Source organism: Pseudophryne corroboree, chromosome 5 (genome assembly GCF_028390025.1).
Source record: "Pseudophryne corroboree isolate aPseCor3 chromosome 5, aPseCor3.hap2, whole genome shotgun sequence".
Lineage (NCBI taxonomy): Eukaryota > Metazoa > Chordata > Amphibia > Anura > Myobatrachidae > Pseudophryne > Pseudophryne corroboree.
This window is the reverse complement of record NC_086448.1, coordinates 86,327,947-86,347,887: the sequence shown is the minus strand read 5'-3', so window position 1 is coordinate 86,347,887 and position 19,941 is coordinate 86,327,947. Positions and strand designations below refer to the sequence as shown.

General features: G+C 44.7%; 1 protein-coding gene across 1 annotated transcript in view; it reads right to left on the bottom strand.

Annotated features, from left to right (window-relative positions):
* LOC134927251 (ATP-dependent translocase ABCB1-like) overlaps positions 1–19,674 on the bottom strand; it is a 131,744-nt gene extending 112,070 nt beyond the window's left edge. Inside the window, exons 1-5 of the mRNA XM_063921448.1 lie at positions 19,588–19,674; positions 19,185–19,296; positions 12,311–12,377; positions 10,449–10,590; positions 46–106 (exon numbers count right to left, since the gene is read on the bottom strand). Coding sequence (XP_063777518.1) covers positions 46–106; positions 10,449–10,590; positions 12,311–12,377; positions 19,185–19,252 — 338 coding nt within the window. The 5' untranslated portion in view covers positions 19,253–19,296; positions 19,588–19,674. The remainder of the gene's footprint in view (positions 1–45; positions 107–10,448; positions 10,591–12,310; positions 12,378–19,184; positions 19,297–19,587) is intronic.
* Between the last annotated feature and the right edge of the window lie 267 nt (positions 19,675–19,941).

Genomic DNA, 19,941 nt, shown 5'->3' with positions numbered 1-19,941 from the left:
CAACTCGGAATGAGGGCCAGTGTCAGGTATCTAAATGTTACTTACGTTGTCATTTGCTCCTGCAGTGGGTCTGTTGCATTGGCTTTTGCTTCGGTTGATGTTTCGTCTGAGAAGAGATACTGAGTATAAGAGCCCAGAGATAGCTTATGTTCATCTTTATTCTAATGATGCTCACGCATGCTGCAACCTGGTCACTGGGCTTCACTCCAGAATGACCCCAGTTACAGTTGGTCTGGAGTGCAGCACAAAGCATCTGTGACAATATTTCTGGTTTGAAAGATAATTCCATTTACAAGGCAATGGACTGGCATTGTTCAGAGTGGACTGTTTTTCCTTTGTAATGAATCTTATCACATTTGAATTATGTATACGTTTTATTTAGGACCTCACAGCACTATAGTCTCTTAGTCTAGGCTGATAGTGAAAAATAAAGGGGAAAATTGGCGTGGGGTAATCACTATTTTCACTAACCAGCACTAGTGTAGGTTGAACCAGCTAGGACTGGTGGCACTATAGCAGAGAGATACTCAGTATATACTGTAGTCTCTCTATCATAAGGCCTGATTCAGGGGTGGACGCTGCTGTAACCACTTTTGCATCTGTTGCTGTATTCAGGTCTGTGATTTTTTTTTGCGAATGTTAGTATCAGCCCTTCCCCTTGTGTACAAGCATACATTTTCCTGGTGTACAAGCGTGTGTTTCCCTGGTGTACAAGTGTGTGTTTGCCTGGTGTACAACCATGCATTTCCCTGGTGTACAAGCGTGGGTTTCCCTGGTGTGCAAGCGTGCGTTTCCCTGGTGTACAAGTGTTTGTTTACCTGGTGTACAAGACTGTGTTTCCCTGGTGTACAAGCCTGTGTTGCCCTGTTGTACAATTGTGCGTTTCTCTGGTGTACAAGCCTGTGTTTCCCTGGTGTACAAGCGTGCGTTTCCCTTGTGTACAAGCCTGTGTTTCCCTGGTGTACAAGCCTGTGTTTCCCTGATTTACAATTGTGCATTTCCCTGGTGTGCAAGCATGCATTTCTCTGGAGTACAAGCATGCACTTCCCTGGTATACAAGAGTGCACTTACTTGGTGTACAATGATGCACTTCTCTGGTGTACAAGCGTGCATTTCTCTGGAGTACAAGCGTGCACTTCCCTGGTGTACAAGGATGCACTTCTCTAGTGTACAAGCTTGCATTTCCCTGATGTACAAGCTAGCACTTTCCTGGTGTACAAGCGTACGAATCCATGGTGTACAAGTGAGCACTTCCCCGATGTACAAACGTGCGTTTCCCTGGTGTACAAACGTGCACATCCATGGTGTACAAGTGAGCACTTCCCTGATGTACAAACGTGCGTTTCCCTGGTGTACAAACGTGCATTTGACTGTGGAAGGACTGAGGCGCCCACTTTGAGTGTCTATACAGGCTGTAATATCGCTTGACGCTTCTTTAGATACCATAAGTTGCACTGACAAAATTTGCACCAGCCCTATAGGAGGTGCAGATTCTCTATCTGACTATGGCCTCCTATGTCTGTGGCTGTGCATAGCTACTTACCCTGACACACCTGCAACACTCCCATAACACATCCATGATTCTGACCATTTTTGCATGCATTACTAGCCACCTCCCAGCCACTGCGCATGTATACACTATTTTTAATACAGTAACACTATTTTTGATATCCAATGGTGGGAACTTTGTGGTCTGCGGTAGACCGCGAGGTTAAGTGGGGCCAACCACAAGAGTGACCCCACTTAACCTTGCGGTCTACCGCAGACTGCAAAGTTCACACCATTGGATATAATGTAGCGCCGCTGTGCTACATTGTATCCACAGTGCGCCACCTGTCTGACAGTGCAGGAGCGCACAGCCAATCAGGAGAGTGCCATGATGTGGCGCTCCCTGATTGGCTGAAGGGACCCTCTTTGACAGGAGTCACGGGGGGTCCCGACATTCAGGGAAAGAGGTTCAATGTGTAAACATGGGACCCCTTTCAGTGCGTGGTCCGGGTATTTTGTTTTTTTGTTTTACCAAGTACGTGGATTATAACTTTTAAGAAGAGGACCGATCTACCCCGAATTCTTTGTAAGTATAATTTTATTTACAGGTACCCCGGGATTCTACTGGACAAGAGGACCGAGTGCTTCGAGTCAACATAGGTAAGTATGTATGTGTGTAAATGTGCATGTATGTTTATTAACATTTTACTTTCACGGTATCTTTGTTTTGTTTTTATTTGGGTATTTTTTTTTGCAGTAGAACTACAGGTACCAGCGGGCCCGTTTCCCCCCGCATGCTGGTACTTGTGGTTCTCCAAGTACCAGCTTGAGGGGTAGGCTTGCTGGGACTTGTAGTTCTGCTACAAAAAACAATATTATTTTTTTACACAAAAGGCTATCAGCCTCCCATCCACCGCCCATGGATGGGGGGGACAGCCTCGGGCTTCACCCCTGGTCCTTGGGTGGCTGTAGGGGGGGACCCCTTGATTTAAGGGGTCCCCACTCCTCCGGGGTACCCCGGCCAGGGGTGACTAGTTGGGGATTTAGTGCCAGGGCCACAGGGACTGACACAAAAGTGTCCCCCGGCTTTGGCATTATCTCTCTGACTAGTGGAGCCCGGTGCTGGTGTTAAAAATACGGGGGACTCCTACGTTTTTTGTCCCCCGTGTTTTTTACACCAGGACCAGGCGCAGAGCCCGGTGCTGGTTGTTTAAATATGGGGGAACCACAGTCATTTTTCTCTAACGTCCTAGTGGATGCTGGGGACTCCGTCAGGACCATGGGGATTAGCGGCTCCGCAAGAGACAGGGCACAAAAATAAAGCTTTAGGATCAGGTGGTGTGCACTGGCTCCTCCCCCTATGACCCTCCTCCAAGCCTCAGTTAGGTTTTTGTGCCCGTCCGAGCAGGGTGCAATCTAGGTGGCTCTCCTAAAGAGCTGCTTAGAAAAAGTTTTTAGGTTTTTTATTTTCAGTGAGTCCTGCTGGCAACAGGCTCACTGCATCGAGGGACTTAGGGGAGAGAAGTCAACTCACCTGCGTGCAGGATGGATTGGCTTCTTAGGCTACTGGACACCATTAGCTCCAGAGGGATCGAACACAGGCCCAGCCATGGAGTCCGGTCCCGGAGCCGCGCCGCCGACCCCCCTTGCAGATGCCGAAGATGGAAGAGGTCCAGAAGCAGGCGGCAGAAGACTTTTCAGTCTTCCTGAGGTAGCGCACAGCACTGCAGCTGTGCGCCATTGTTGTCAGCACACTTCACACAGCGGTCACGGAGGGTGCAGGGCGCTGGGGGGGCGCCCTGGGCAGCAATGTATAATACCTTTTTATGGCTAAAAAATACATCACATATAGCCCTTGAGGCTATATGGATGTATTTAACCCCTGCCAGATCTCACAAACTCCGGAGAAGAGCCCGCCGAAATAGGGGGCGGGGCTTATTATCCTCAGCACACAGCGCCATTTTCCTGCTCAGCTCCGCTGTGAGGAAGGCTCCCAGGACTCTCCCCTGCACTGCACTACAGAAACAGGGTAAAACAGAGAGGGGGCACTTTTTTTGGCGATATTACTATATTTAAGCTGCTATAAGGATACAACACTTATATAGGGTTGTTCCCATATATATTATAGCGCTTGGGTGTGTGCTGGCAAACTCTCCCTCTGTCTCCCCAAAGGGCTAGTGGGGTCCTGTCTTCAATAGAGCATTCCCTGTGTGTCTGCTGTGTGTCGGTACGTGTGTGTCGACATGTATGAGGACGATGTTGGTGTGGAGGCAGAGCAATTGCCGGTAATGGTGATGTCACCCCCCAGGGAGTCGACACCGGAATGGATGGCTTTGTTTATGGAATTACGTGATAATGTCAGCACATTACAAAAATCAGTTGACGACATGAGACGGCCGGAAAACCAGTTAGTACCTGCCCAGGCGTCTCAGACACCGTCAGGGGCTGTAAAACGCCCTTTACCTCAGTCGGTCGACACAGACCCAGACACGGACACTGAATCTAGTGTCGACGGTGAAGAAACAAACGTATTTTCCAGTAGGGCCACACGTTATATGATCACGGCAATGAAGGAGGCTTTGCATATCTCTGATACTACAAGTACCACAAAAAGGGGTATTATGTGGGGGGTGAAAAAACTACCTGTAGTTTTTTCTGAATCAGAGGAATTGAATGATGTATGTGATGAAGCGTGGGTTAACCCAGATAGAAAAGTGCTAATTTCAAAAAAGTTATTGGCATTATACCCTTTCCCGCCAGAGGTTAGGGCGCGCTGGGAAACACCCCCTAAGGTGGATAAGGCGCTCACACGCTTATCAAAACAAGTGGCGTTACCGTCTCCTGATACGGCCGCCCTCAAGGATCCAGCTGATAGGAGGCTGGAAACTACCCTAAAAAGTATATACACACATACTGGTGTTATACTGCGACCAGCCATCGCCTCAGCCTGGATGTGCAGTGCTGGGGTGGTCTGGTCGGATTCCCTGACTGAAAATATTGATACCCTGGATAGGGACAGTATTTTACAGACTTTAGAGCAATTAAAGGATGCTTTTCTTTATATGCGAGATGCTCAGAGGGATATTTGCACTCTGGCATCGAGAGTAAGTGCGATGTCCATATCTGCCAGAAGAAGTTTATGGACACGACAGTGGTCAGGTGATGCGGATTCCAAACGGCATATGGAAGTATTGCCGTATAAAGGGGAGGAATTATTTGGCGTCGGTCTATCGGATTTGGTGGCCACGGCAACTGCCGGGAAATCCACCTTTTTACCTCAGACCCCCTCCCAACAGAAAAAGACACCGTCTTTTCAGCCGCAGTCCTTTCGGTCCTATAAGAAGCGGGCAAAAGGACAGTCATATCTGCCCCGAGGCAGAGGAAAGGGTAAGAGAGGGCAGCAAGCAGCTCCTTCCCAGGAACAGAAGCCCTCCGCGGGTTCTGCAAAGCCCTCAGCATGACGCTGGGGCTTTACAAGCGGACTCAGGAACGGTGGGGGGTCGACTCAAGAATTTCAGCGCGCAGTGGGCTTGCTCACAGGTGGACCCCTGGATCCTGCAGGTAGTATCTCAGGGTTACAGGTTGGAATTCGAGAAGTCTCCCCCTCGCCGGTTCCTAAAAAGTCTGCTTTGCCAACGTCTCCCTCAGACAGGGCGACGGTATTGGAAGCCATTCACAAGCTGTTTTCTCAGCAGGTGATAGTCAAGGTACCCCTCCTACAACAGGAAAAGGGGTATTACTCCACGCTATTTGTGGTACCGAAGCCGGACGGCTCGGTAAGACCTATTCTAAATCTGAAATCTTTGAACCTGTACATACAAAAATTCAAGTTCAAGATGGAATCACTCAGAGCAGTGATAGCGAATCTGGAAGAAGGGGACTTTATGGTGTCCCTGGACATAAAAGATGCTTACCTGCATGTCCCAATTTGCCCTTCACATCAAGGGTACCTCAGGTTCGTGGTGCAAAACTGTCATTATCAGTTTCAGACGCTGCCGTTTGGATTGTCCACGGCACCTCGGGTCTTTACCAAGGTAATGGCCGAAATGACGATTCTTCTGCGAAGAAGAGGCGTATTAATTATCCCTTACTTGGACGATCTCCTGATAAGGGCAAGGTCCAGAGAACAGCTGGAGGACGGAGTAGCACTAACCCAAGTAGTGCTGCAACAACACGGGTGGATTCTGAATTTTCCAAAATCTCAGTTGACCCCGACAACACGTCTGCTGTTCCTGGGAATGATTCTGGACACGGTTCAGAAAAAGGTGTTTCTTCCGGAGGAAAAAGCCAAGGAGTTATCCGAACTTGTCAGGAACCTCCTAAAACCAGGAAAAGTGTCTGTGCATCAATGCACAAGAGTCCTGGGAAAGATGGTGGCTTCTTACGAAGCAATCCCATTCGGCAGATTCCACGCACGAACTTTTCAGTGGGATCTGCTGGACAAATGGTCCGGATCGCATCTGCAGATGCATCAGCGGATAACCTTATCGCCACGGACAAGGGTGTCTCTTCTGTGGTGGTTGCAGAGTGCTCATCTGTTAGAAGGCCGCAGATTCGGCATACAGGACTGGGTCCTGGTGACCACGGATGCCAGTCTGAGAGGCTGGGGAGCAGTCACACAGGGAAGAAACTTCCAGGGAGTATGGTCAAGCCTGGAGATGTCTCTTCACATAAATATACTGGAGCTAAGAGCGATTTACAATGCTCTAAGCCTGGCAAAACCCCTGCTTCAGGGTCAGCCGGTGTTGATCCAGTCGGACAACATCACGGCAGTCGCCCACGTAAACAGACAGGGCGGCACAAGAAGCAGGAGAGCAATGGCAGAAGCTGCAAGGATTCTTCGCTGGGCGGAAGATCATGTGATAGCACTGTCAGCAGTGTTCATTGCGGGAGTGGACAACTGGGAAGCAGACTTCCTCAGCAGACACGATCTACACCCGGGAGAGTGGGGACTTCATCCAGAAGTCTTCCACATGATTGTGAACCGTTGGGAAAAACCAAAGGTGGATATGATGGCGTCTCGCCTCAACAAAAAACTGGACAGGTATTGCGCCAGGTCAAGAGACCCTCAGGCAATAGCTGTGGACGCTCTGGTAACACCGTGGGTGTTCCAGTCAGTGTATGTGTTTCCTCCTCTGCCTCTCATACCCAAAGTACTGAGAATTATACGGCAAAGGGGAGTAAGAACGATACTCGTGGCTCCGGATTGGCCAAGAAGAACTTGGTACCCGGAACTTCAGGAGATGCTCACGGAAAATCCGTGGCCTCTACCTCTAAAACGGGACCTGATTCAGCAGGGACCGTGTCTATTCCAAGACTTACCGCGGCTGCGTTTGACGGCGTGGCGGTTGAACGCCGAATTCTAAGGGAAAAAGGCATTCCAGAAGAGGTCATTCCTACACTGGTTAAAGCCAGGAAGGAGGTGACTGCACAACATTATCACCGCATTTGGAGAAAATATGTTGCGTGGTGTGAGGCCAGGAAGGCCCCCACGGAGGAATTTCAATTGGGTCGATTCCTACATTTCCTGCAAACAGGATTGTCTATGGGCCTCAAGTTGGGGTCCATTAAGGTTCAAATTTCGGCCCTGTCGATTTTCTTCCAGAAAGAATTGGCTTCAGTTCCTGAAGTCCAGACTTTTGTAAAAGGAGTACTACATATACAGCCCCCGGTTGTGCCCCCAGTGGCTCCGTGGGACCTTAATGTAGTTTTGGATTTTCTCAAATCCCATTGGTTTGAGCCACTCAAATCGGCGGATTTGAAATATCTTACATGGAAAGTAACCATGCTACTGGCCCTGGCTTCAGCCAGGAGAGTGTCAGAATTGGCGGCTTTATCGTATAAAAGCCCATATCTGATTTTCCATTCGGACAGGGCAGAACTGCGGACGCGTCCTCATTTTCTGCCTAAGGTGGTGTCAGCGTTTCACCTGAACCAGCCTATTGTGGTGCCTGCGGCTACTAGCGATTTGGAGGATTCCAAGTTGCTGGACGTTGTCAGGGCATTGAAAATATATATTTCAAGGACGGCTGGAGTCAGAAAATCTGACTCGCTGTTTATACTGTATGCACCCAACAAGCTGGGTGCTCCTGCTTCTAAGCAGACGATTGCTCGTTGGATTTGTAGCACAATTCAACTTGCACATTCTGTGGCAGGCCTGCCACAGCCTAAATCTGTCAAGGCCCATTCCACAAGGAAGGTGGGCTCATCCTGGGCGGCTGCCCGAGGGGTCTCGGCATTAGAACTCTGCCGAGCAGCTACGTGGTCGGGGGAGAACACGTTTGTAAAATTCTACAAATTTGATACCCTGGCTAAAGAGGACCTGGAGTTCTCTCATTCGGTGCTGCAGAGTCATCCGCACTCTCCCGCCCGTTTGGGAGCTTTGGTATAATCCCCATGGTCCTGACGGAGTCCCCAGCATCCACTAGGACGTTAGAGAAAATAAGATTTTACTTACCGATAAATCTATTTCTCGTAGTCCGTAGTGGATGCTGGGCGCCCATCCCAAGTGCGGATTGTCTGCAATACTTGTACATAGTTATTGTTACAAAAAAATCGGGTTGTTCTTGTTGTGAGCCGTCTGTTCAGAGGCTCCTACGTTGTCATACTGTTAACTGGGTTCAGATCACAAGTTGTACGGTGTGATTGGTGTGGCTGGTATGAGTCTTACCCGGGATTCAAAATCCTTCCTTATTGTGTACGCTCGTCCGGGCACAGTATCCTAACTGAGGCTTGGAGGAGGGTCATAGGGGGAGGAGCCAGTGCACACCACCTGATCCTAAAGCTTTATTTTTGTGCCCTGTCTCCTGCGGAGCCGCTAATCCCCATGGTCCTGACGGAGTCCCCAGCATCCACTACGGACTACGAGAAATAGATTTATCGGTAAGTAAAATCTTATTTTTTACCTATATGTTTACAACCAGGACCGGCTCAAAGAGCCCGAAGTCTGTTATGCTTAGGAGGGGGGACCCCACGCAAAAAAAAAATTCCGTTTTTTAACTCTTTCACACCCCTTCCCACTGATAAACATGCACGGATCTCACTGTCCGTGCATGCCTATTAGAATACGGTAAAAAAAAAAAAAGCAGGTCTATTTGAAAACTGCTTTTTTTTACGATTTGTACTTTTTCACGGCAGTGTTTGGCTATTGCCGGCAGTGATTATGAATACAATTTTTTTGTAAATTACCGAGTTGTATAAAATAACAGGCATGTTTGACCGATGGTGTATTCATTCGTATTTTTTTTCTTTGCCTTTAAAAAAAATACGAATGCCCTCATCACTGCTGAGATTTTAGTTTAATAAATTCCCGAGATGACACTTTGAAAAAAAAACAACACAAAATCGGTCAAAATCGGGAGCTTAGTAAATATACCCCCTTGAAATCGATATTTGATTCCTACTTCCACCCAGACAGCCAAAGTGACTGCATCTCCAACAGCAGCGTAGCAGGTAAGCAGTCACATCGTTTCTTGGCCTCTAGGTCTGCTGGCAGACCGTACTGCTCTATCTAGGAATCAATTAATGTGGAAAAGCAATAGTGAGTGTACGATTCAGGAATAGCGAAGGTCCTGCCCCAATTCCCATCCCCGCCCACCATACTGCAAGGGGTTGCACATGCGCAAACAGAACTTTTTTTGCACATGCACTAATCGTATGATTTTTTTTCTTCTATCAAATTCTTTTGATGCGATGGTCAGTTACCATCACATCGAAAGATTTGATGGCGGAAGCTTAGCCATCATTTGATAGTGGGCTTCCGATGTCCATCCCTATCAGGAATGGGGTCAGCCAGTACCTGGAGGACAATCCATAGAATGCGAGAGCCAATTACCTTGTTGAGAATCAATTAGAACAAAGTGACTCTAAGATGTTCTCTCTATTGTATTGTATAATAATAATTATTATTATTATTTTATTTATATAGCGCTCTTTCTCCAAACAGGACTCAAGGTGATATTATTTATATGGTGATAATTTTGGTGTGGTGACATTATTGGTATGGTGATATTTATATGATGATGTTATTGATATGTGATATTATAAACAGTAAATGGTGATATTATTGATATGTGATATTATAAACAGTATATGGTGATATTGATATGTGATATTATAAACAGTATATGGTGATATTGATATGTGATATTATAAACAGTGTATGGTGATATTATTGGTATAGGAATATTATTTACAGTATATGGTGATATTATTGATATGTGATATTATTTACAGTATATGGAAATATTATTGATATGTGATATTCTAAACAGTATATAGTGATATTATTGATATTTGATATTATTTACAGTATATGGTGAAATTATTGATATGTGTTATTATAAACAGTATATGGTGATATTATTGATATGTGATATTATAAACAGTGTATGGTGATATTATTGATATGTGATATTATTTACAGTATATGGTAATATAATTGATATGTGATATTATAAACAGTATATAGTGATATTATTGATATGTGATATTATAAACAGTGTATGGTGATATTATTGATATGTGATATTCTAAACAGTATACGGTGATATTATTGATATGTGATATTATAAACAGCGTATGGTGATATTATTGATATGTGATATTATTTACAGTATATGGTAATATTATTGATATGTGATATTATAAACTGTATATAGTGATATTATTGATATGTGATATTATAAACAGTGTATGGTGATATTATTGATATGTGATATTATTTACAGTATATGGTGATATTATTGATATGTGATATTATAAACAGTATATGGTGATATTATTGATATGTGATATTGTAAACAGTATATGGTGATATTATTGATATGTGATATTATAAACAGTGTATGGTGATATTATTGGTATAGTAATATTATTTACAGTATATGTTGACATTATTGGTATATTGATATTATTAAGTATGGTGATATTACAATAATTTTTTTTTTTTATTTACTTACTTGTTTCTTTGCCCTCAGAAACGAAGCTGTTTGTCATACTCCCAAACACAAGCATCAGAAGGGGGAGGCAGGCGCCATGGATAATCGCTGCTACCGTTCCCACCAGCATCAGCAGCCAATCCGCAGCTTCAGAGTATCGAAACTGCAAAACACAATGCCGGGAGCCCATAGCAATTCAATATTGTGATTGTCGATCTTCGCAATGACTATGTCAGCATGATGTCCCTGTTGACATTGTGAAAGTCGACATCCACTGTCAACATTTCGACAGTGTTGACATTCTGTATGTTCACAGGCTGTCCATATTCAGGTGGATAATTGCACCTGCCATAGGGCTGGGGTAAATTTTGATGATGCATGCGATGATGTGGTCAAAAGCTGCACAAAGTGGTATTTAGGCATCTAAGGTCATTGACAGTGGTGTCTCAGTCTGTGCACATTCGGGTGTACACGAGAGACTTTGCACCGGCATTAGCATACAGTTGCAGAGGTGACTGCGGTAACATACACAGATATGGATGCGACTGCGTCCGATTGAGAATCAGGCCTAATACATTTACATTCTACCAAGTTAAGCAGAATGCTAAAATTATCAGTCTCTCTATGGCATTAAGAGAAGAGGCAGCCATTTACGTTGTGATTTTCCTTCTGCGCATGCGTGAAACGCCAAGACTCTGGAGGGGTAAGTATTCAGGAAGGGGTGCACCAATTATAGATATGCCACTGCTCTATGGATATCTGGAGGCTAACAAACTGCCCACCAACTGTATTTTGATGACTAAAATGTTTATGATTTCGGAAATCAAGCTCATGAAACGCCCCTAAGAAATTCCAATCTATAACCATTTTCAGACGTCTAATGTAAGCTTTTATATTTGTCTCCTACAATACTGCTCAATGCTTATTTATGGCGTGACTGAATCATTTGTGAGCAACATATAGGCTTTATTTTCTGCACTTTTGAGTGTTTAATTATTGTTACACGGGTTGAAATGCACATAGAGATGCTCTTTACAACAAAAAATTATCTCCAAAATGTATCCCATTATAAGAACTTGAATAAGACCTGGAGGGAAATGTAGTGAAATAAGGTTTTTATTTAATGTCCGATTCAGAAGTCTTGAGATTTACTACAGGCAAAATTGCACATTTTTTAAAACAGCTGTCCCAATGGCAGGCATACTGTGCAAGTTGAGGATCTGTGGCCTACAAATCGGGTGGTATTCAGTATGCCGGATGTTGGGGCCCGGCGCTCAGTATACCGGCGCCGGAATCCCGATACCCGGCATACCGACAACTATTCTCTTTCATGGGGGTCCACGAACCCCCTGGAGGGAAAATAAATACTGTGGTGCACGTAGCGCGCCACCGTGCCCGTAGCGTGGCAAGTGCAGCGAGCCCGCAAGGGGCTCATTTGCGCTCGCCCCGCTGTTTGCATGCCGGCGGTCGTGATCCGGCGCCGGTATGCTGGGCGCCGGGAACCCAACCGCCGGCAAACATACTACACCCCTAAAAATCCACCAGTTTAGCCACTAGAAAAATAGAGGCCCAATTATTATAGTCTCTGATTTGTTGCCCTGGAAAGATTTTGGTCATATAGCCGCTTCTGGCAATTAGTTTTAAAGCAAGAACAGGTTTTGTCTTAAAATTAATTGCCACAATAAATCAAACGGCTATATCGCTGGAATCATGCCAGTACCAGCAAATTGGAACCTATGAACTCCACACATCACATGTGGTTTCAGATTTCAGCCTCCAAACCGCAGTACAGTAAATCCTGTGATTTGGAACTGAAAATTGCATCCTACTGTATGTGTAAGAATATCAATCAAGAGAATACGCCACTTCCGGTGTTCTCTTACCATGGTATATGGGCCGATCATTGCTGCTTTTTCTTTTCTCTCTTTTTTGGTGAACAACTTTTTTGCTCTGCAAAGGAGAACATTGTAAATAAGATATTGTTTATCATATGTTATGATTGGAATAATCAAACATTTCTAAACAATTACTAAAAAGTAAATACAACAATCTGATGGTTTGGTTTCAGTTTATTCTGGATTTTGGATTTTACAGACTGTCCACCACTATTTCTGTTCCTTTTAGGCTTTATCATTTCTATAGGGATCTTCAAAATCCTCTTTTGTTTCTGATGTTCCTCCTCCCTGAATCCCCCATCCCTGGTCTATGATCTCTTGTGCAGACTAATAACCAGTAGTTGGCTATCATTACATACTTGGAGATCCTGGAGTGCAGGTTGAGGTCCAAATACGGGGGCATTTTCCATCATCAGGCCCCCATCCACTGCTGTGATATGACACAAGTCGTGTCCATGCTTAGCATCAGCGGCGCTATCAAAACAAAGCTTTTCTCGTGTTCTACAGCCCCAATTCATCCCTGCTTACACAAACCTCCTAACATTTAGGCAAATAACACTGGAACAAAATAAGCCCCACCCCCACTCAATCTCCAGCCTCCATCCACCCAATCCAATCTACTCAAAAATGACCTCTTTTGGACCAAACCCCCACCACCACCTCTCGTTCAAGGTCCATGACTTGGGACAGTTGGGAGGAGTACTACCAGGGGATTATGCAAGAATCCACTATCAATATCAAGGATATGCCACTAGGCACAAAAAGGGGTGTGGCCATGCCTCATGTGTCGTGTCACAATTCACTGGGATGTGGCCTCATATTACTCCACCATCTTTCTGCATGCCAGTTGAGTAGAGCTTCAGGAGGCGGAGCTGCTTTGGCCACACTTTTAGGCAGGACCAACCCAACAGGCCACCCATCTGATGGGTTGGCATGACTCATGCATGGTATGACTTACTAATGAGACCACTCCCCCGTCATACTTCAGCCTATTTTTCAGCACATTGTTGCTTTCCTAAATTTCTTACCCACTCCTCCTTCACCCCAACACCTAACAGCCCTATCTATCCCCTCTTCTGCATTTCCCCCTCCTTTCTCTTTCTTTCCTCCTCCTCTCCTTTTCCCTTGTCTCTTTTTCTTCTCCGCCATCTCTTATTCTTCCTCTGTTCTCTTTTTTAGTACAGCTTCTCTGTTTTCATTCTTGTTTCACAGAGATGCTTTGTGCTGCCTACAGAAAAATTCTACACTATTCCCAGAACTGTATTTAGAGACGAACTGGGGCTAATTCACAGCCCTGGCATGTTAGTGTGCCAGCGTGCATGACAAGGGGGTATGGCCATGGCTCATAGGGACATGCCACGAGTCAGGGGGGCCTGGCCTCGTGCCATGCCCCCATCTATCTGTATGCCAGGTGCAGAGGGGCTGGGGGAAACGGGAGAAGAGAGAGCCACAAGACTGTGCTTCGCGCGGCCGTCCTGGATCTTTGTGTGGTCTGACCGCCCAACAGCCCATCAGACTTTTTGGCATTCAGTTTTTATTGAGGTATATAAAATGTCCAGTCCGTCCCTAATTGTATTAAAAATTTGTAAACTAAACATTTTTTATACCGCAATAAAACCTGACTTTGAAAAACAATATAGGAACAGAAAGAAGATGAATTTACTCTAAACTATTTTTTTAAGCCTCCACGGATCTGCAGAAAACATGAACTAAGAACTTTGATTTCCACTTTTGTAGACACTCTACTGCCGATGTTGCATAAGGGTGAAAGTGGTTACAATACAGGATGTACTCTGCGGTGTAATGATTAAGCACAGAGGGCAAAGGTACCACTGATGCTGTTACTCTTCTCGTAAAATTATTAACAGTTCTCCTGTTTAAGGTGCCTTCTATGAGTTGTTCTCTACAGGGCTGAATTAAGGGCCGCATGGGCCTGATACTAAAAAATGTGACCACTGATGCGTGGGTGTGTTCAGTGCCACGTGGTGGTGGGCAGTGCCATGTGATGTGTCCAGTACCATGTGGAGGTGTATCTCTCCTACATTATCAGCCCCATTGTCTCCTTAATTATATGAGAATCGAAAAATGGCATAAATTTATTAAAAATCAATAAATATAATTTTAATATGATTTATGGATGACTGTGTGGCCTGCTAGGCATGCTGGGCCTATATTTATTTGGAGACCTGGCGCTGTAGCTCCATTCACCCCATTGTTAATCTGGCCTTGGTTCTATGTATGTTATGGTACCAGGCAATAATGGGCAGGAACCAGTGACCTTTCTATGATGCAGTGTCTATGAGTCAAGGGGGTCCCCGCGCTGCACAACCTGCACTCAGGACAGACTTACGGTGCCAGAGGTGCCATCTTTTTGGCCGTGTCCTAGGAAAGTGCAAGTGTTGGGCTAGTACAGTAATATACTCATGTAGTCCACCACAAAAATGCATCTGCACTTGTCAGGAGGAGTATTTATTCTGTGTGCTCAACCGCAAGTGCAAAATACAGACTTATGGTGATGATCGGGTGTCGTCTATGATTATCAGAGTGCGTCCTTATCCCTCCCACTGTTACTATTATTATTGTGATCTACTTACATCCCTTTCTACATATTTGCAATTAGTAATCATCAGGAATGAAGATTTACTTATTTATTTTATCAAAGGGAAGACATGGATATTTGCATTTACAGTAATTGGACTTAATTAGTACCCATTCAAGGACTGGCTATGTCTTGAGATTTTTGGTCATGTTAACAATGATCTTTTAATGAGATCTTTAAACAAGATCCTAACAAGTGCATCACCCTTGATGGAATCACAGAGCACTGCGTCCCAGAGGAGTGTCAGCTGATCGGCCTTGTGATGACATTTGTAGGTTACATTATTTTACCATATACAGGTTGAGTATCCCTTATCCAAAATGCTTGGGACCAGAGGTATTTTGGATATCGGATTTTTACGTATTTTGGAATAATTGCATACCATAAAGAGATATCATGGTGATGGGACCTAAATCTAAGCACAGAATGCATTTATGTTACATATACACCTTATACATACAGCCTGAAGGTCAATTTAGCCAATATTTTTTTATAACTTTGTGCATTAAACAAAGTGTGTGTACATTCACACAATTCATTTATGTTTCATATGCACCTTATACACACAGCCTGAAGGTCATTTAATACATATTTTTAATAACTTTGTGTATTAAACAAAGTTTGTGTACATTGAGCCATCAAAAAACAAAGGTTTCACTATCTCACTCTCACTCAGAAAAGTCCGTATTTCGGAATATTCCGTATTTCGGAATATTTGGATATGGGATACTCAACCTGCATAATAAATAATGAAGAATATGTGTGGTTATGGTGTGAATATTGATGGCTGCTGGACGCGCATCTTCTCAGACCACGCATGGCCGCATACCCTCCAGCCCTAAAGATTGTTGAAGCCTCTGACAGATGTGTGAGTGTTACATTATATTTAGGTAGGGCAATCCCATCAGCCTACAGGAGGACAGGAATGTGGAAATACTGATACGCCATGACCCATTTGAGCTCAGTGCCGACTGGGAGGCTCCTTCAGTTGCTCTCTCTACCAGATTGGCATGCCTTCTACACAAGCCTGATCCTACCAGCCCTCCCTACTGTGGACAGCAGTGGAGGGAAGGCCTAAGGGCAGTGAAAAGTGTGGAGAAGTGAGCCATTGGAGAAGTTGCCCATGGCAACCAATCAGCTGCTACATATAATTTTATAGAATGCACTTTATAAATGTTATCTCAACACTGATTGGTTACCATGGGCAACTTCTCCACTGGCACACTGGCTCACTTCTCCACTCTTTTCACTGCTTCATGATGAAAAAGGATGAGAAGCCAAACTCCTCTGTTACGGACAATACTTGATGGACTGCTCCTTCAGTCGAGGAATATTTGTTTCTTGCATGGTATTTCTCTATATTCCCTACATAGGTTAGATTATTTACCTTCTGTATTCTGAAACAATCAGCAACAGACCCCCTCTACCCCTATACCACATATGTTCCTTCCTAGATGTCACGATCCGGGTGACTGGACGCCATTACTTGCCATTCAGATGTCTCCTGAGGCTGGCTCAGCGGTCAGGGTCGGATCTCACCTGTGTTGTTAATGTCTACACTCTGTGTTTCCCTCCTGTCATTCCGCAGCACTGTCACAGCGGCCTCATGTTAAATATCAAAATGGTGTCTCAGGCTCTCCGTGGCCTCCGCCGCCGTTCCTGGGTTTCCAGTATACAGATTCCTCAGTGTATTGTCTCATGCCTGCCGCGGCCTCCGCTGTCATCCATGTGGTTCTAGTATGCAAGTTGCCAGTGTGGCGCCTCCTGCCCTCCGCGGCCTCCGCCGCCATTACTGCTGAATCTCCATGAGGTTTCCCAAACTAACTTTCCCTCCAAGTGCTAACATGGGCACAGCCATGTTGGTTTCAGTCACATGCTTCAGTTTCCTCCAATCCGCTGCGCTGCTGAATCTGCATGATTGCTCAGCCAATGCCTGCCTTGCTGCAGGTATAAGTATCCTGAGCCTGAACCAGGAAACTGTCAGTGCTTTGGTTGTCAAATCCTGTGTACCAGTCTCTCCTCCTTGTGGTTGTTTCTGCTTCAGGTTTTCCAGCTCCTGCTTCCAAACTCCACTAGAGACCCGCACCAGCCTACTACCTTGCGGTGCAGCCTGACTCCTGGTTAATGCTAACACCGGCTTCCAGCATTCAGCTTCCAGCGGTGTCCAGTCTGCCATTGCATTCTACTCCAGGCTATTACTAACATCGGCTTCCAGCATTCAGCTTCCAGCGGTGTCCAGCTTCCAAGAATCCTCGGTGCTCCGCCATCGACTACCAACAAACCATCGATCTTCATAATCATCGAACTCTAGCTTCATTTGTGCATAGTTATTCACAGTTCATTATCTGATCTGGTTTCACCCGGCATACTCGGCAGTTCACTCTCCTTCACCTATACTACCAGCTTCCAGTGAAACACCTGCTGGCCAGTTCCTATACTTATTTCACTATTCTGCAGACAGGTCTTGGTTAAGGACATTCCATCTCCTGGTCTATGAGAACTGTACCTGATATTACCACACCCAGAGGCATCCTCTATTCTGCAGCACTCTAAGGAACTGTGTATTGTTTTTATTTGCTCATTCCATACTTGAAAGTACTGCCGATGTATTTCTAGAAACCGTGCTTAATAAAAACCCATTGACTTTTATTCCTGTTGTCGTGCTTACGACTTCGGGCATTGGTGCTGCATTTCCACCTGCATGTCTAGGGGTCTGATACAGCCCTATAAGTTTAAGTACATCTCAGCCCCTACAACTGAGGCTTCCTCTTGTCAGCCCCAGCCCTTAGTTGTGACACTAGACATAGACTTCCTCTTCATTTCCATATTCTACGAGTGATTTCTTTGGTGTGGCCAGCTTACAAACCTTGGTTTTCTTTATTCCCCTCACTCTTCTTCTCCCCTTCCCCCACCATTCCTTTTCTCCCCAATACCGGTATACCAGTCCTGTCTGCTACATGCTTTCCTCATAACTTTCAATTTCAACAGGACAGTCGCTATTTCAGTGATCTGTCCTGCTCATATGATGGGGACTGCATTGTTTGGTCTCATGTCTCTCAGCTTTCTTTTGGCAATGCCTCATAGATTCTTGATGGGGTTCAGGTCAGGCGAGTTTGCTGGTCAATCCAGCACAGTAATCCCACGGTCATTGAACCAGGTTTTGGTACTTTTGCCAGTGTGGGCAGGTGCCAAGTCCTGCTGGAAAATGAAGTCAGCATCTCCATAAAGCTTGTCTGCTGAAGGAAGCATGAAGCGCTCTAAAATGTCCTGCTAGACAGCTGTGTTGACTCTGGACTTAATAAAGCGCAGTGGACCAACACCAGCAGATGATATGGCTCCCCAAATCAACACAGACTGTGGAAACTTCACACTGGACTTCAATCATCTTGGACTGTGTGCCTCTCCATTCGTCCTCCATACTCTGGGACCTTGGTTTCCAAATGAGATTCAAAATTTGCTCTCATCAGAAAAGAGGACTTTGGACCACTGAGCAACAGACCAGCTCTTTTTTTCTTTAGCCCAGGTAATACGCTTTTGACGTTTGTTGTTCAGGAGAGGCTTGACAAGAGGAATACGACATTGGCGAAGCTGACTTTATTTTCCAGCAGGACTTGACACCTGCCCACACTGGGAAAAGTACCAAAACCTGGTTCAATGACCATGGGATTACTGTGCTGGATTGGCCAGCAAACTCGCCTGACCTGAACCCCATAGAGAATCTATGGGGCATTGCCAAGAGAAAGATGAGAGACATGAGACCGAACAATGCAGAAGAGCTGAAGGCCGCTATTGAAGCATCCTGGTCTTCCATAACACCTCAGCAGTGCCACAGGCTGATAGAATCCATGCCACGCCGCAGTAGGCAGTAATTCATGCAAAAGGGGCTTAAACCAAGTACTGAGTACATATGCATGATTATACTTTTCAGAGGGCCGACATTTCTGTATTTAAAATCCTTTTTGTATTGATTTTATGTAATATTCTAATTTTCTGAGATTTTGGAATTGGGATTATTTTAAATTGTAAACCACAATCATCAACATTATAACAAATAAAGGCTTGAAATATCTTACTTTGCATGTAATGAGTTTATATAATATATTAGTTTCACCTTTTAAGCTGAATTACTGAAATAAATTACGGTAACTTTGCACAATATTCTAATTTTCTGAGTTTCACCTGTATGTATGTATGTATGTATATGTATATATATATATATATATATATATATATAAATGCAGCATAAATGATTGGTTTAATCACCTTTTTGGGTTGGTGTCTTCTATGACCATTATGGCTTCTTCACCATTAGCCAGTCCTTTTCTATTCATGTTATTCACTTCAATATTCTGGTTAGTCGACTTGCTTTTAATCCCTAGAAAGAATAATGAATTCAGAGAAACCTCCTATTTACAGACTACATCAGGAACTTATCATGTATCCAGTTTCCGTCTGTGTAGATTAGGGCTGCCAAGTTTACAGAAATGAAAAACCAGGATTACAGAACAGTCCTGAACTATGTACAGTCTGCAGGCTGAAAACCGTTATTTATATAATGTCTATTGTGCTTGTGAAAGAGAAACGTAACTGCAAGTAATCTATACAAACCACATACAGGCAGCACGCTGGATACAGGACACACAGAGTTATGCAATCCCTGCCTTACCTTACGTGCCCTCTGATGAGTCAATGCAACTTTCCTTCTGTCACACAGTCACAAGGACAGACCTGGCTGGTGGCTTTTATATCCCTGACGGGGATGTTTGTGAAGTGAGGTCAGTTCCCAGGCCCCTCCCTCAATGATGACGGCTTCATACTATTTGTGAATGGAGATAACTCCAAGTAACTCACATTAACCATCACTATATCCATCCTGACTGGGGCTTTGCTCTCTTCTCCATGTTCCTGTACTACTGCTAGCTGTAAATATGTACATGGGTGATAATACAGTCACACTCCTGAGAATCCGACTCATCATATTATGTGATACAACAATAATCTAAAAACATCTCTTTATACA